The 17,411-nt window shown below is 45.4% G+C and overlaps 2 protein-coding genes across 2 annotated transcripts in view; one reads left to right on the top strand and one right to left on the bottom strand.

Annotated features, from left to right (window-relative positions):
• Positions 1 to 17,411, top strand: part of ANAPC13 (anaphase promoting complex subunit 13) — a 1,014,760-nt gene that overhangs the window by 397,713 nt on the left and 599,636 nt on the right. The gene's annotated exons all lie outside the window — the stretch shown is intronic.
• Positions 1 to 17,411, bottom strand: part of EPHB1 (EPH receptor B1) — a 456,164-nt gene that overhangs the window by 148,316 nt on the left and 290,437 nt on the right. Inside the window, exon 4 of the mRNA XM_050779594.1 lies at positions 2,637 to 2,792. Coding sequence (XP_050635551.1) covers positions 2,637 to 2,792 — 156 coding nt within the window. The remainder of the gene's footprint in view (positions 1 to 2,636; positions 2,793 to 17,411) is intronic.

Raw genomic sequence — 17,411 nt, 5'->3', positions numbered from 1 at the left:
AGATATGTTCCTTGTATCTGAAAAATTATTTACTGTGGTGATGTACAATGCCTTTATAAGAGAACAGATGGCACCTCCAATTAGAATGCCTTAAAAGGAAACCCTAATGAGATTATAAAAGCCAACAAATTGACTTTTTCATACAATACTTTCCTGGCACACAATAAATCAAATATCTAATGAGTTTCAATAAAATAATAGATTTATTTATACGTGTTTTGCCTAGCATGGCGTTGCACCTCAGCCCTGCCCTATGGGTCCCTTCAATGAGTGCTTGTCCCTGCATACCAAGGCAGAGAGCTGGACAGTGCATCTATGAGCTTCTCTCAGGCCTGGCCACCACAGCCACATGTGGCTTTGATTCAGCGATTTCTGGTCTGACCCAAGCATGCTAAAGCCTGCTATATCTGGAGAGTAGAGGCATGCAAAGGGTGTGGTGGCTGTAGTCACACATATAGGCATGTCTAATAATCACCTCCATTCTGGGTAAGATGGGGACACTGTGGTGGGACTATAGGGGGTATATGTAACCCCAGAGCTAACTGGAACAGAGACAGGAGGAAGATGCCTATACGGTATGATTTATTAATAATTATTATTATTAAATTATTATCATTAGTTTAGAGATGGGAGTCTTGTTATGTCACCCACACTGGAATTGAACTCCTAAGCTAAAGTGATCACCCTTCTTCAGCCTCCCAAGTAGCAGGGACTACTGGTGCATGCCACCATGCCTGGTTCAGGTCTGATTTTAAGGAGGGTAGACTCAGGATATGAGTAGGTCCAGTGGAGTGAGGATCTAGAAAGTACATACTGGAGGCTTTGGGCAATTCCTGCTTCCCACCCCCCAGTCCCAGCCCAGGTATTAACCAGGCATTAGTCCTCCTGGTTCAAGTACATCAGATCAGATGGCTGGAAAATAGGCCTTGAGAGAGAGAAGAGAGAGATGCTATAGCAAGGAGGGCAGCAGCACATCAACATTCTGAGCATTTAGTCATTGGTCTACCTTTCCTCTAGGTGACCGTACCCAGGGACTGGATGAATTTACAGGGTGTGTCTGCTGAAGTGGGAAGCTTGGACGCCGAGCCTTCTATTTGCATGGTTGATCTGTAGAAGGAGGCCGGCTAGTGAGAGGGGTTAATGAGAAAGAATGGAAAGGAGTGTTTTCAGAAGGAATAGTGTGAGACCCTGGGCATATACTTTGGCAATCATGGAGACTAGTCTTTGGTCTGAACATCCAGGGAGCAGTGATTCAGCATCCTTAAGTGGTTTCTAAAGAAGTACATTAAACAATGCTTTTTGGGCTCATGGAAGACCCCCAGGGCAACCTCAGAAGTCAGTGGAGGAGACAGCATGACAGAAAAACAAGACCTCTGGTCAGCAGATACAATAATTTTTGTTAATATTAACTCACCAGAGAGAGAGGTCTGTAGAAAATCAGTTCAAATCTATACACATTGATTGAACTCAGGAACTTGATCTAGAAGATACTTTTATTCGCCCTCTTTACTCAGTAAAGGTTACATACACTACAAGGCTAGAATTAAGAAGTTCTTCCACTCGGAGTCCAGTCACCTTTTCCTGTTCATCAAACAGAAAGTATATATGAAACATTCTTCTGTGCTGGGGATGGATGGAAGGGATTTGGTCCAGGGAGGTGTAAGGAAAGGTCCCTGCTCACAGGGAGGCAGGCAACATTATCCAATGAGAAGAAAATTCTAACATATTAGAGGCTAACCTGGAGCACTGACTCCCAAATACAATGGGAATACTGAAAAGAGAGGTCATCCCCATTTCAGGGCTAAAATGTTCAGAGGAGTGGGAGCAAATTATCCAAAGTACTGTGCAGGGACAGTAGTGATTGTCTCCTCCCACAATTATGGGGGAGAATATTGGGAGAAATGCACCCCTTCTCACATCCCTATCCAGAGAGTGTAGTTGCCTTTCTCCATTTTTGGCAGGGAGACTGCTCTACCCTCTGTATTATATAATGGGACAGTGATGTAGCAATTCATTAGCTCCAGTCCATAGAATTTCTGCCTTGGAGATGCACTCTGTGGTCAGGCCACTGGTCTTGTCATTTGACAGGAGCACAAGTGCTACATCAGGCTGGGCATTGGAAGGCACACAAGATGAATATATGGTCCTGACACACAATAGTCTTCATTTGATAACTGAGATAAGTACAGAATAACTGGACAATTAATAAAATGATGAGCACTCTGAGGGGAGTCTGGTTACAAATATACAGGAAACCCAGCAAAGAGGTAGGAGATTCTCAGCTACAGGCACCAGGAGGGACTTCTTGGAGGAGGTGATAATAGATTATGATTTTGCATCCAAAGAACTCTCCAGTCTGGCATCTGATGAACAGAAATTATCTTTCTGGGGTGGGAGGAAGGCCCTGTTATATGGGAGGAAGGGGGAAGGAAAAAACCGTAATCTTCACCCAGTGATACGTAGGGACAAGGCCCCTGAACTCCGAGCACAGGAGATGTATGTTTCAGCACCACGGCCAGCAATTCTGCTTTGCTCTGGGATCAAAGGATGATGTCTTCTCTTCCCTGCCCCAGACCCACCACTTGCACCATCAGGGAACCAAACTCTCCAGCCCAAAGCCGTTACTAGACACTTACTAGTGCATGCCACTTCTGGAGGGTCAAAGTCCGCTCGGTAATAACCAGTCCGACAGGTGCAGATGGGAGACGCCTCTGCAGGGGAGCGGCTGTTGGAGGGGCAGTGGGAGCAGCCCTCAGCTTCCTGGCTGGCCTTGAATGTCCCTGCAGGGCAGGCTAGAACACAAAGAGACCATGTGATAATTAATGGAAGTGTGGCAGCCAGAAACTCTGCCCTACAACCGGAAAAGGAGTGTCTTCCTCTTTAAAGAGAACGGGAAACCCATATTTAACACTTCCAATTCTTCAGAAATCCCTTGTGAAATATACATTCCTGGTACCAATGACCTCTCTCACTTGAACAAAATGCATAATAATTCTTCCCTTCCAGGTGTGTCAAGAGATTGAATTGAGAAAACAAATCTAATGTGTAGCTCAGTTCCTGGGACATAAGTGCTCTATAAATGGTTACTTCCTCCTCTGTCTACCTGGTTAACATCCATGGCCTTTCTCTGAGCCACTCACTAAAGACATCTCATCTTATGGCCTCAGATAGAAAGGGGTCCGAGGTTTTTCAATGACATGTTGGACCTACGGTTTTTCAATGCCATGTTGTAGCACACATGAGGAACACTATGAGATGTATTAACAAGCTCTTGTTATGAATGATGGTAAAGGGCTGAAATTCATAAGTGATTCTTTAAAACTAGAGTGATTTCAAGGTTACTGCCTTAACAACATCATTCTCCTTTAACTGCATTTTGATATGCTTTCAGGGGCGGGGCAAGGAAAGGATGACTTTGCAGACAGCGCACCAGGGAACATGTCATGCACTTGGTGTCATCTATCATGCACATGGCAGTGGGGAAGGTTGGGAACACCTGCTACAACCTGATCTCCACTGGAGGGGTGCTCACATGTACAGCACATCCTCTTAATTTCCTGTGGGATCAGCTTATAATGAGTCATTCCCTGAAAAGTCTGGCTCCAAGCTGTCCCTTGGGTCTTAACTTTGTCTCATCTGTAGAGACTTTTGAGCCCAGACATCTGGTCTCTTCCTTGCTGATCCCTCCCAAGATTGATCCTGCCTACCCTAGTTCCCCAAGGCCCTCCCTTATTATCTCAGCCCTCACTCTTCCTGTCCCCGTGAAACCTACTCTGGCTCATCCTCCTTTGAGACTGGGTAAAACTTACTGACTGGTCAACTTGTTTGGCTTTCTTACACACCTCATTACTTCATTCAACAAACATTTACTGTGTTCCTGCTGAAAACATGGCATAGGGAATTCAAGAATAGAGCCTGCCTTCAAGGAGCTCTTGATCCAATGAAGTCATATAAATCTAATACAATGTGATCATTGTATAATGGAAGAGCCATTATAATGGTTTCTACTTATAGAAAGTTAATCTTCTCAAATGTATTGTTCCCTCCTGTAAAGTGCAGAATATTCTTTAATAACAGCAGTAGTCACCATCTGTTAACTTGTCTTGTTAAGTGCTTTACATGCATTACTCTATGCGGTAGACATTATTATCCCCATTTTGCTAATGAGGAAACTGGGACACGGAGAGGTTACAAAACTTACCAAGGATCACACAGTGGGAGAAATGATAGTGACGACATACACATAGCTCTTTGAAAAATATCCACTGCTTTTCTGCTAAGACTAGAAGGAAGAATTGTTTTCTATGCTGTGAAAGTTATCTCACTCCATTGCTCACTTAAGGTGAGGAAAAGGTTTCAGTTTCTCCAATCGTGTGCTGGGTGGGGTCCCATTTTGGACAGGAAGGAATCTCTGAAACACAGTGTTCTGGAATGGCACGACCCAAATGTGTTCCATGGGATCCACGTTCTTTGGATTGTTAACACCTATGACAAAAGGGTACTGTGGCCAGATATTTACAAATGCTAATTTTAAAAGTTCATCTTATTCTTTGTTGAGAATTTCTCAGAACTTTTAAAAATGCTATGTTTTTCACCAAGAAGCCTTACTTTGCAGAGCATCCCTTGGGATCAGGGAAGACACTGGAGCGAATGTTGTTTCCCAGTTTTGGGGAAACAATGCCAGTTGTGACCCACGTAAAAAGGGACCACTTCCTGACTCATCTCAGCACATTCAGAAGAAACTTCTCTGTAGAAAGAAAAAAAGTACATCTGAGTCTTTACTACAGATCTAACAAATAAAACATGAAAGGGAGAAGCTCTGAATAGCAAAAGTATGCGAGACTTTGGCTTACTAATCCATCTTTCCCAGCCCACTCAGTACGGTCCCTCCCTCTGTTTTTCTCCCTCTTTCCTTTTCTTCTTTCCATATCTCTCCTCATCTCCTGTGAGAATCGCTTGGCTCTTTTCCTAATAAATCCCCAGCCTTCCTGGCCCTGTTTGGTTCTGCAGCCAGTGAATACAAACGAATCCCAGGCCTGTGCTGCCTGGACTTGGCAGGAGCTCTGTCTCTGGAGAGTGGGGGAGGCATAGTGGTGACGACTCAAGCATTCATATTTGGCCCCTGCCATGCCGTAATTTTCTTAATGTACCAGTCCAAGAAGAACAAGGTGTTTCTAGCACATAAATGCCTCCTCACTTTACATTTAATAAGTTAAGAGCATAAACAATTGTCCTGATATCCACAAGTGGCAGGGGGATGTGGAAAGTGCCTCTTCTGAGGTTTCTGATGGAGGACGGTAGGCTCTGGGTGACTGAGTCTCTGAATTCCAAGGTGTACACAAGAGGAGCAAGTGGAGGGGAGGAGGTCCAAGCTGGCCATTAGGGAGAGAAGCTTGGGGAGTGGTTGAGGAGAGAGTTTCCAGGATGGGGTCTGACTCCATTCTCCCCAGAGAAAAAAGCATTTGGCAATGGTCAGACAGTCCTGAGGTCAATTCTTGGCTCTGCCAGCTCCTAGCTTGGTGACCACTGGCAAGTTATATCATCCCTCAGAGCCTCAATTTTCTCATCTGTATAAAAGGTCTATGAAAAAGAACTGTAACTTTCTCACAATAACTCCCACAAATCATAATACATTAATAATAAACTCAAATATGAAATGTCGCTAGCATCAATGTGTGCTGAATAATGCTAACTCCTCTCCATCCCAACTTACCCACTCCCAAAAAAAACCCAAAACAAACAAACAAACAAACAAAAAAACAAGGTTTCTTTCCAGGGACGTTTAGAATTCAGGGTCAGAATACAAATTTCAAGTCCCAAAGTGGGAAAATAAATCCCGGAACCCAATGGAAGACTGTGTTTCTACATATATGATTTCTGTTATGTATAATGGGTGAATCATATCTACAAAATATATTTTACATATAATTACAAAATGTATGAATCTCCTTAATACTCAGACTTTATAACTTAGTACTTTCATAAAATCTATCTAGGCATGCCTTAATTTATAAAAGAAGCAGTATTCCTAAATTCATTTATTAAAATTTTTTTTTAAACTTTAAGTTATGGGACACATGAGCAGAATGTGCAGGTTTATTACATAGCAATACATGTGCCACTGTAGCTTGCTGGACCTATCAACCCATCATCTAGGTTTTAAGCCCCACACGCATTAGCTATTTGTCCTAATGCTCTCCTTCCCCTTGCCCCCCACCCCCCAACAGGCCCCAATGTGTGATCTTCCCCTCCCTGTGTCTATGGGTTCTCATTGTTCAACTCCTACTTACGAGTGAGAACATGTGGTGTTTGGTTTTCTGTTCCTGTGTTACTTTGCTGAGAATGATGGTTTCCAGCTTCATCCATGTCCCTGCAAAGGGCATGAACTCATTCTTTTTTATGGCTGCATAGTATTCCATGGTGTATGTATGTCACTTTTTCTTTATCCAGTCTATCATTGATGGGCATTTGGGTTGGTTCCAAGTCTTTGCTATTGTAAACAGTGCTACAATAAATATACGTGTGCATGTGTCTTTATCATAGTATGATTTACAATCTTTTGGGTATATGCCCAGTAATTTATAAAACTTTTAAATGGTTGTGCTATACATTCTCATAGAATTCATGCTTTAAACAAGGGTTAAAGTGCCAGGCTAATCCACAAAGCCTTTTTAACTTACCTTGTATGGGGTGCCATTAATCAGAAACAAAAGTTAACAATATTGTTGTTTCACTAGAAATTTAACATAGAAATACAAATAAGAAAACTATGCTGTCCCTTGAGAAAAAGTAGCTTTAACTTGGGTTGATAAATAGAGCTTCTGGGTGGATTCTGATGGAGAATATTCAGGTCAAGAGAAGCAAAAGCAAATGGCCTTTGGAGCCAGGTCAGTCACTTAAGAATATAAAGCAGCTGGGAGTCACACAGTGCAGAGTGACGGAGACTCCGGCAGCCCGGAGACTGCTCACCTGCATAAAGACTCTATGATTTCAAACAATAATAATTAAATACGGCAGTAGCCTAACCAAATACATCTCAGCACTTTCAGGCAATCTGAGGTAAATAACAGAGTTCTCTGCTTTCATATCATTTCAAAACTCCGGAGTTCCTTTGCAGAATTATGGTCAGCACTATTGCTACAGTTGGGAGCCCCTTGTTCAACAGAAATTTAATTGACTCCTAGCCAGACACCAGACTATAGGAATAGAACAGAGCACAGATGGGGTAGACAACATTAGGAAGCTCCTTCCTGGTGAGGGAGGTGTATGATAGAATGCTGCTTCTGATACAGCAGGATCTGTGCTATGCTTGTATGCACACAGGGGACCAGGTGGCTGGATATACACCTTTTGCAGAGTCTCCTTATAAGATGAGAGTCATAAGAAACTTTATAAGAGAAGCAGTATTCCTGAGTTCATTTATTAACCTTTTAGATTGTAACTTGTAACCACACTTGTGCTATACTTTCTCATAGAATTCGTGCTTTAAACAATGGTTAAAAATGTCACTTCAGGCCAGGTGTGATGGCTCACGCTTGTAATCCCAATACTTTGGGAGGCCGAGGCAGGTGGATCACCTGGGATCAGAAGTTTGAGACCAGCCTGACAAACATGGCAAAACACTGTCTCTACTAAAAATACAAAAAAGAAAAAAATATTAGCTGGGCATTGTGGCATGTGCCTGTAATCCCAGCTACTCAGGATGCTGACGCAGGAGAATCGCTTGAACCCAGGAGGTGGAGGTTGCAGTGAGCCGAGATTGCGCCACTCCACTCCAGCCTGGATGACAGAGTGAGACTCTGTCTCATAAAAAAAAAAAAAAAAAAAAAAAAAAAAGTGCCATTTCTTGGTAGTTGGCAATGGTGATTAAAAAGCTTATTGTGATGGTTAGGAGATGAAATTCAGAAGGAGAGGAAAAGACAAAGGGAGAAGAAAAGAGGTGGAAGAACAGGAGAAGTGGGAAGGGAAATTAGGTCAGAAAGTGGTCAGCTTCGAACTTCATGGGGGAGAGTTCCATTACGTTTCCAGGAGGTGGGTAGAAAGAGAAGAGCCACCTGCACCTTGCTGTGTATTCGTATTAATACAATGGGACAACATAACTTGGAGGACTGGACATTTCTAACACCAGTGCAGCCTACAACTGCCTCGTTTCCTTAAGAGAAGGGGGTTTGCTTTCCTCCATTGTAAGTGATCTCAGTTCAGACAGAAGGCCTAGAAACTTGCATAGCCAAGGCTTTTGGGTGGCACTCCTCCCCCTGACCTCACCACACATCTCTTTCCCCACCCCCAACTTCAGAAAAGGAGAGGAGACAAGATCTGAGCACCCCATGCCTAAACATGTGTATATTTTCCATTCAACAGACAAAACACACATTTGCCTCCCTGTTCAAGTGCCAAGGGTTGGCTGCACGTCTCCTCTGGCTGGTATCCAGAAGGTCACCTTGAAACGTCCACTGAACTTCTCAGCACCTCAGCAATGTAACAAATGACCTTCTGCTTACAATACTCTCGAGACACCCCTCTCCGCCTGTCCATGCACGCAGACTTCCAGTGGCACTGAGTCCATCACCTACAGTACTGTTACTTTATAAAGAAACAGATTAAGTGTCTCATAAACAGTACAGTGATTGAGATAATGGAAAGCGCTTCTCGTACCCATCTGCAGCATCAGGTTATGAAGCATTTCCAAGCAGCCAGGAAGAGGAAATTAATAGAAGCAAGAGGGAATAACCACTTTTATGCAATTTCCTCAGGAGATAGTGGACCATCTAATCTTTATTGGAGCCCTTTAACCTGTCACTCAGCACTCACCAGAGCCTCTTTAGCTCTCACAATTTTTCTTGATATCAAAGGAAGATAAAATGAAGACCTCAAAATATTGTTTTATAATTTTCAGATGTAGAGGGTGCGTGTTACCGCTGCCCCTCCCCCTCTCAAATGAGGCCTCAAAAACGACATTTTTATGCAGCATAAATGTGGGAGAGCTTAACTATTCTCAGTGCATGGTCGAGGGGGTCAGAGCTACACCGCAGGGAGGAAATCTCTCCTTGCATTTTAAATGTGATTCTTCCCTCCACCGCCACCTTCTGTCCTTGCTCTTTCTTTTTAATAATCTGATTACTTCTTCTGATCTATTTTTTTTTTCCCCAAATGAGTTTGCAAAGGTTCATGCCAATGAATATTCATCCCCTGCTTAAGAACCGGGTGCCTTTCTCAAGGCAGGTGCAGCTCAGCAGCTGGCTCAGGGAAGTCAGTCTGCCTCATGGGGCAACTGGGAGAGAGGCAAGGCACATGCTTCTGGCCAGGAAGAAGGAGGTTCACAGTCCACAGTTCATTGCTCCTACAACCTCCCCTTCCTTTGTCTTACGCTTTGCTCTCATTCTGTAAGAGAGGCAGAAGAGCCTCTCTCAGCAGCTGCTAAGAATTGTGCGATAGGTGTGGTGTTGGCGGGCAAGAAATTCCTGTGGGTCATGCAAACAGCTCTACATAGCTCCTTCCATAGGTCTTGTGGCCCCACATTGGGCCACTATTTAAAGTCACTTCTGTGGCCAAATGTCTCCATCACCTTCACATTACTGGTGGCTGACCAAATAGGTTCCCAGCTCTGAAATTTCAGGCCTGGTGAAACTCCCTGGAAGGAGGTGGCATGAGGTCTCTGCACTGGGATTCCTCTGTCTATTCTCAAAAGCAATCTTTGCTTTCCCAGAATGGGTTTTCCTGAATAGCCCCAGGACATTCCACTGGGACTCAAAGCCTTATGGAAACTCCCAATTCCCCTTATATTTATGGCAATGTGTTGAGAAAACCGACGGCAAATAAATATTTCCCAAGCACCCATCCATTCATCCATTCATCCATTCATCCATCCATCCATCCATCCATCCATCCATCCATCCATCCATCCATCCATCCATCGAATGTACTAGTTTGAAAGTTCTCTGAAGGCTGACACTAGGTGTTTTCATCATCTTTGTATTTCCCTTTCCCCAGCACTTAGCACAAACTTTACACATAGGCATACACATTCTATGGCTAGTCGAATGAGTGTTTGCTGAAGGACTGCTGTGATAAGACCCAAAAGATAAAAGCTGTGATGATAATAATAATAACAACAACAAATATGGTATTAATATTAGAGCATGTAAGATAATGAGCAGTCCCACACAAAGTGTGGCTTCTTTTTTTTTTTTTTTTTTTTTTTTTTTGAGACAGGGTCTCACTCTGTTGCCCAGACTGGAGTTCAGTGGCGCAATCTCAGCTCACCGCAACCTCCGCCTCCCAGGGTCAAGCGATTCTCCTGCCTCAGCCTCCTGAGTAACTGGGATTACAGGCATGCACCACTACCACCTAAGTTTTGTGTTTTTAGTACAGATGTGATTTACCGAGTTGGCTAGGCTGGTCCTGAGCACCTGACCTCAAATGATCCATCTGCCTCGGCTTCCCAAAGTGCTGGAATTACTGGAGTAAGTCAATGTGCCCAGCCAAAGTGTGGACTCTTATTGTTTCCTGGGAGAGTTATTTGATGTGTATTAAGAGCTTCAAAATGTTGAAAGCTTTGATTCAACAAACTTATTTCTAAAAACTTATTCTAGAAAAAAAAGCAAGCAGGTGTAGGAAAAGATCTATGTTCATTGATGTTCATCACAGTGTTGTTTATAATAGGGAAGAAAGAAAAAAGAGAAGAAGAGGGAGGGAAGAACTTAAAAGTCTGATAATAAGGTATTGGCTAAATAAATTATGCAACATTCATATCATTCATACAATGGAATATTGCACAGCCAAGGAGCTGAGCTGAGCATAGCAGGTCAGGGTGAAGTGTTTACCAATCAAATTTGTACGGCAGAGGTGGAGAGGCTGTGTGCCAGAGGTCTTTAGAGGAAGGGGAGAGTGGGTTGCCATTGGAAGGCTGTCTAGAGGAGGTGTTTCATGCATAGGGCCTCAAAGTATGGGTAAAAGTTGGCACCGAGGGAGGATGGGAGTATGAGGCAAAGGGAAAAGATTGCACCAAGACTCAGAGACAGCAGGATCCCTAGCTTACTTGGGGAAACTTTGAGAGTAGTTGTAGAAGGTGCCAAAAATACAAAGCATTTATGGGGGCCATGGTGGGAGGAGGGCTGGAGCGCATTTACTTCTACATCAACCTGGGCACTTGGAGCCAAATGAGTCTCCAGTTCTTGCCTCCCTGGGCCTGCTGCCAGCTGTAATGGCCTGTGCAGAGGGGACACTTAGCTGTGTCATACACTTGTATCACTCATGGTGACACTTGCTGAAATTGATGAATGCTGCAGGCACCATGACACAGAAGAGACTGTAACTTACTGTGCTATTAAGTTGTTCAGACAGCAGTAGGAGTAGCAAGCCTAGAATGCATCCGCATGGAAGTTGTTAAAGAGGTGGGCCAGGGTGGGGGTGCTTTGCCTTGATGAAATGGGGCGATCACTGGTCAGGACTGAAGTGTGACAAACAGAAGAGCAGTGTCTCAAGCGAGAGGGACAGACACTCAGGTCCTGATGGCAGCCTGTTCCCAGAGTGTAGCCAGGGCCTTCAGAGCCAGGGTCCTGTTCGGTTGTAGGAGGCTGTGCTGGGCATCAGTTTCTCTCAGAAGAGAGTCCAGGCCTGGATCCTACAATTCTGGTCCAAGGTCAGTGATTAGGGTGTGAGGATCGCCATAAAGCAAGCCCAGGTGTTTTGTAATGATCTAGGCCAGGTTCTCAAATTGGTCTCCAAATCAGCAGTGCTATGGACTAAAAGTTGCCCCTCAAAAAAAAAAAAAAAAAAAAAAAAATCATACGTTGAAGCCTAATTCTGAATGCAATTTTTTTTCTTTTTTTTTTTTTTAAGACAGAGTCTCACTCTGTCATCCAGGCTGGAGTGCAGTGGCGTGACCTCAGCTCACTGCAACCTCCGCCTCCAGGGTTCAAGCGCTTCTCCTGCCTCAGCCTCTAATGCAGCTGGGACTACAGGCATGTGCCACCACGCCTAACTTTGTATTTTTAGTAGAGATGGGGTTTCACCATGTTAGCCAGGATGGTCTTGATCTCTGCCCCTCTCGGCCTCCCAAAGTGCCGGCACTACAGGCATGAGCCATCGTGCCCACCCCCGAATGTGATACTATTTGAAGGTGAGGGCTCTGTGGAGTAATTAAATCACGAGGGTGGAGCCCTCATAAATGGGATTAATGGCCTAATAAGAAGAAATACGAGAGAGCTTTCTTTCTTTCTGCCATGTAAGGATATAATGAACAGATGGTCACCTGCAAACCAGGAAGTGGGCCCTCACCAGACCCTGGATCTTCTGGCACCTTGATCTTGGACTTCCTAGTATTCAGAACTGTGAGAAATAAATGTTTATTGTTTAAGCCACCCAGTATTTGTTACAGCAACTTGAACGAAGACAAGCAGCATCAGTGTCACCTGGGAACGGACAGAAATGCAGAATCTCAGACCCTCCTCCAGGCCTACTGAACCAGAAAATCTGGAGGCGTGACTCACTAATCCAAATTTTATCAAGCCCACCAGGCGATTCTGATATGGCTCTAGTTTGAGGACCACTGCTCTAGGTCTTCTGGAAGAATGCACACATGGGGTCTGAAAAACTTCCATGTGCTGGCTGTGTGATCTTAAGCAAGTTATTTAAACTTTGACCCTCAGCCCACCCATTTGTAAAAAGGGGTGCTAAGGTGACTTCCTTCCCATAGCTATTGTGAAGATCAGTGTAATACATGTAAAATTCCTGGAATATAGTATCTCCTCAATAAATATCTTCAAGATGTTTTCCACAAGAAGCCAGGATGAATGTTTTCATCAACAATTCATTTGAAAGTATTTATTAACATACTTGGAGGTATGCTAGGCACTGTGATACATCAATGGAGGAAAAACGCAAAGATATTTCCCATGTGGAATTGACATCGTGGTGGAGGAAGACAGACTTTAAGCTGGAAATTCCAATGGATGGGATTAATGTGGCATAGAAGCGCTATAGTAGCGACCTAACCCTGTCTGGGAGGGTCTTGGGAAAGCGACATCTAAGTTAAGGCATAAAGAAGATATAAGCCTCCTATGATAGGCAGAGGCAAGGTGGGTTAGTGAGAGGAGATAAAGAAGCTTCCAGGTGGAGAGAGCAGCCTGTGAAAAGGCCCTGGAGAATGAAAATGACTCCATCAAGGACCTGAGTACAGTGCCTGCAGGGGCCCTGAGTGCTCAGGCTCGGCAGAGAGCCTGCGTGGGGTAGGTGGGATCCGTAGGCAAGTGAGGCAGCTGAGCGCTTGGAGGGGCAGCCTGAGCTCATGTCACCCACTCAGCCCATGACTTTATCCTGAGGTCCATGGAACCACTTGATGGGCTTGAAATTGGGAAGAAACAGAATCAGATTTTGTTTCTAAAGGATCACACTGGCTGCTGGGAAATGAATGGACTGGAGGAGTGGGGACACTTACAGGAAGATTCAGTAGCCCATAAAAAGTGATAATGGACTAGTGTAGTGGGAACAGAGAGAAGTAGATGGATTCAAGAGCTATCTAGAAGAGAAGGGTCTGGCAATTGATTGGGGATTGCTCCTTCATTCAACAGATAGGCACTGAGCCCCTACTAGATGCCAGGCACTGGGTTGGGTGTGAGGAGTCAAAGACTGCAACCTGTTGTCTGCTTGTGTCCCTGCTATCCTGCTGACCCCAGAAAGCCTGCCCTCTACATTTCATCCTCTAGGGCTAGGCATTTTCCTCTTCCTGGAGTCCTCTTTTAGAAATCCAATACTTTAGCAGTAGGCTCACTGTCCCTATAACTTTGGGGGGAATATTGGGGAGTGGCAGTATGAAAGGTCCAGAGCAGAGAAGGTGAGAGTCTCACTCAGAGACTAGGACTGATTTGGCTCTTCCTGAAGCCGCTGCATCTGTGCCCCAAGTCTGTCCCTTGACCACTGGCCTGCAGACAAAGTCAGAGAAACAATGTGTGTGTCTATGTGGGAGAGAACCCAATCTTCAGACTCAGGAATCTGCAGAGTGGCCAGAAGAGCCTTCTGGACTTTGGAATGGTACAGGGAACAGACCTCTGACCAGAGATTCCTGTCCCTGAAGCTGCAGCATTACCTGTATCTCCTCCACAGCAGGCCAACTGGACAGCCAGTAACTGCTGAGCGTCCCATGGGCTGGTTCCTTAGCTTTAGGCCAACAGAGGGGACAGGAAGGGGTACGATGCTGCAGCACCAAGGAAGACAGAGACAGCAGGGAAGAGGGAAAGCAGGAGGGAGAAGGTTTAGCTGGGAACAATTGCGCTTCCTTACACAGAGGGAAACTGAGGCCAGAGAAGGCACTTGACTTTCTCAGGTCACCCAAGAAGCAGGGACTCAGCTGAACTTATTCCTTGGCCCTGCCTGCCTCAGAATAGAAGGAAAAGGGAAGGACACAGGAGGAGTTGTGGAGGAGGCAGCTGACAGGCCCCTCCTGTCCACAGCCCAGCCCCAGAAGAAACAGCACGAACATCTTGGTCTGCCCCCACAGACACCCGACATTCTAAAGCCTACACCCTGGACATGGGGGATCCCTGGGGAAGGAGGCAATAATGCAGCTAACTGGGAAGTAAGGGACCACTGGGCAGAGACTGGGAAGGGGCAGGGCCTGGTCCTTCACTCTCCCAGGCTCTTACAACCTTGAAATGATCAGCATGGAGGGGAGTGGGACAGAGCAGGGTCACAACAGCCAGACACCAGCGAGGCTGATGCTGCTGTGTGCTGGCCTGCCCTCTTTTCCAGGGCTTGGTGGAGAACTGGGACCCAGAGAGGCAAATGGCCTAATGGTGCTCAAGCTCCTCTCTCTATGGAATTTATATTAATGAAATAATCACAGGTAGCTCAAAGATTTAACTATGCGGGTATTCATGACAATATTGTTTATAGCATGAAAAAACTAATAACAGCTTAAAAGCCCTAAAATAAGATGTCAGATCAATAAATTATAGTGTATCCATAAATGGAAAATCATACCCAATCAAGGAAGATGGTGAAAACCTGTGGTTAGTGACATCTAAAAACATTGGCAAATAGTGGGAACAAATATTGTTCTCAAATATGTCACTCTTTTATAAAGATGAGATTATACACATTTAAAACATCTTTTATGATCTATATTTTCCAATTTTTATGCAGTGAACTTATATTAGTTTTTTGAATTGCAAAAGATTTCTTTCTTTGAGACAGGGTCTCACTCTGTTACCCAGGTTGGAGTGTAGTGGTGTGATCTTAGCTTGCTGCAACCTCTGCCTTGAGGGTTCAAGAGATTCTCCCACCACAGCCTCCTGAATACCTGGGACTACAGGCACGTGCCACCATGCCTGGCTAATTATTTTTGTATTTTTTAGCAGAGACAGGGTTTCATCATGTTGGCCACGCTGGTCTTGAACTCCTGACCTCAAGTGATCTGCCCATCTTGATCTCTGAAAGTGCTGGGATTACAGGCGTGGGCCACCATGCCTAGCTAAAAAAGATTTTTTCAAACAGTGGAAGATCAGAGGGCAGTGCTAGCCAGGAGGAGAGTGACTGGTGTGGGAAGAAGGCAAGAAGTGAGGCCCCACTGGCAGCAGGACAAGGCAGAGAGGGCAGTGGAGTGTGGGGAGTGGCCTGGGAGTTGGCACAGAAGGCCCCCACTCAAGCCTAGCCTTTCTGTGAGCCATCATGTCTCTGTGTCCCCAACTCCACCTCTTCACTCACGTTAGCGTCCCCTAAAAAATCTCTTTTGAAGGATGAGCTGTTTTCCTTTTATAGGCATTCTCTCGTTCACTCAACACACATCTGGGGAGCACTTTCTGTGTGCCCTGAGATAGATACCAGATAGTCACTGCCTTTACATTGGGTAAGAAGAGGGCCATTGTCAAGGAGTGAGGAATTCCAGATATGCAGGAATCAGAAGGGTAAGGGGGTCTAGAGGAGCCCCCAATGCAGAGGCAGCACGCAGCTAAATGGGGGTGGAATTCTTAAGATGTTGAACTCCAGGCTAGGCGTAGTGGCTCCCGCCTGTAATCCCAGCACTTTAGGAGGCTAAGGCCGGTGGATCACTTGAGCCCAGGAGTTCGAGATCAGCCTGGTCAACATGGCAAAACCTCGTTTCCACTAAAAATAGAAAAAATTAGCCGGGAGTAGTGGCGCATGTCTGTAGTCCCAGCTACCCAGGAGGCTGAGGCAGGAGAATCGCTTGAACCTGGGAAGTGGAGGTTGCAGTGAGCCGAGATTGTACCACTGCACTCCAGCCAGGGCGACAGACACTCTGTCTCAAGAAAGAAAGAGAGAAAGAGAGAGAGAGAAAGAGAGAAAGAGAGAGAAAGAGAGAAAAAGAGAGAGAGAGAGAGAGAGAGAGGAGAGGGAGGGAGGGAGAGAGAGAGGGGAGAGGGAGGGAGGGAGGGAGGAAGGAAGGATGTTGGACTCCAGAGGCAGGACCGTGCCCTCCTTGAGAAGATCTGATGTCACAGCTAAGCAGGAGACAGGGAAACAGTGTCAGTTCCCAGAGGGCAGAGCAGGGAGGTAAACGAAGTGGTAAGCCCATGCTGGAGGGCAGTGGAGAGGAACCTGTGCTTTAGAAGACAGCAGAAGCACCCTGCCAGCAGCCAGGATGGACTCTTTAAAGGGAGATAGGTATCCCCTTGACACCTCACTCTCAACCATGAGGGAGACGCTTCAAGGGGCCCCTGGGACCCAACAGAAGGGAGGGTCCCATCACTTTGGTCACTCTGAGAGCCCCAGGTCATTTATCCTTCTTGGGTGCTAGGCCTAGGTCTCTGCTGCATCAGCGAGGACAGGGGAACCCCCAATTGTCCCCTCCTGAGGCCCAGTCTCCACCCTCATCAGTGCCCAGCTGCCAGTGTTCTAAAAACACCATCAATCTGGTAGCTCCAGGCAGGGGATGAGCAGGACATATGCTGGCAGTCAGGCTGCTTCCCATGTTTTCAAACTGAAGTGTTTTCCTTTTGAGAAAAACCTCATTTTTTAAGCACTTTCCCTGACACGGACCTTAATGGATTCCCTTAAAAAAAATTTATAACCAAGTTCTTAAGATAAATGAAGATGATTTCTCACTGTGTTTCTATCTAAAGGCTGGACAATGACAAGAAGCCACACAGAGTTTCTCACTTTTTCCAGAGCCCCAGAGGCACAGGCTCGCCACCAGGGCACACACAGGTCAGCCAGGTCTGCTGGGTGGTCACACCCAGGACAGACACTGCTTTCATTTGCTCTCTCTGCTTTTCACAGAGCGAATAGGAAACACACACACACAAGCAACTGTGTTTAGATGTATCACACAAATCTCATTTACTCTCCAAACTCTGACCAGGTAAATACAACTCTTCTCTTAGGGAAGGTTGCTCTTGTTCCTTCCTTTCCCGGCTTCCTGACCCCAGAGTTTGGTGAGCCCACAAATCACAGAC

Source organism: Macaca thibetana, chromosome 2 (assembly GCF_024542745.1).
Source record: "Macaca thibetana thibetana isolate TM-01 chromosome 2, ASM2454274v1, whole genome shotgun sequence".
Taxonomy (NCBI): domain Eukaryota; kingdom Metazoa; phylum Chordata; class Mammalia; order Primates; family Cercopithecidae; genus Macaca; species Macaca thibetana.
The sequence above is the reverse complement of the archived record's forward strand: the minus strand, read 5'-3'. Positions and strand labels throughout refer to the sequence as shown.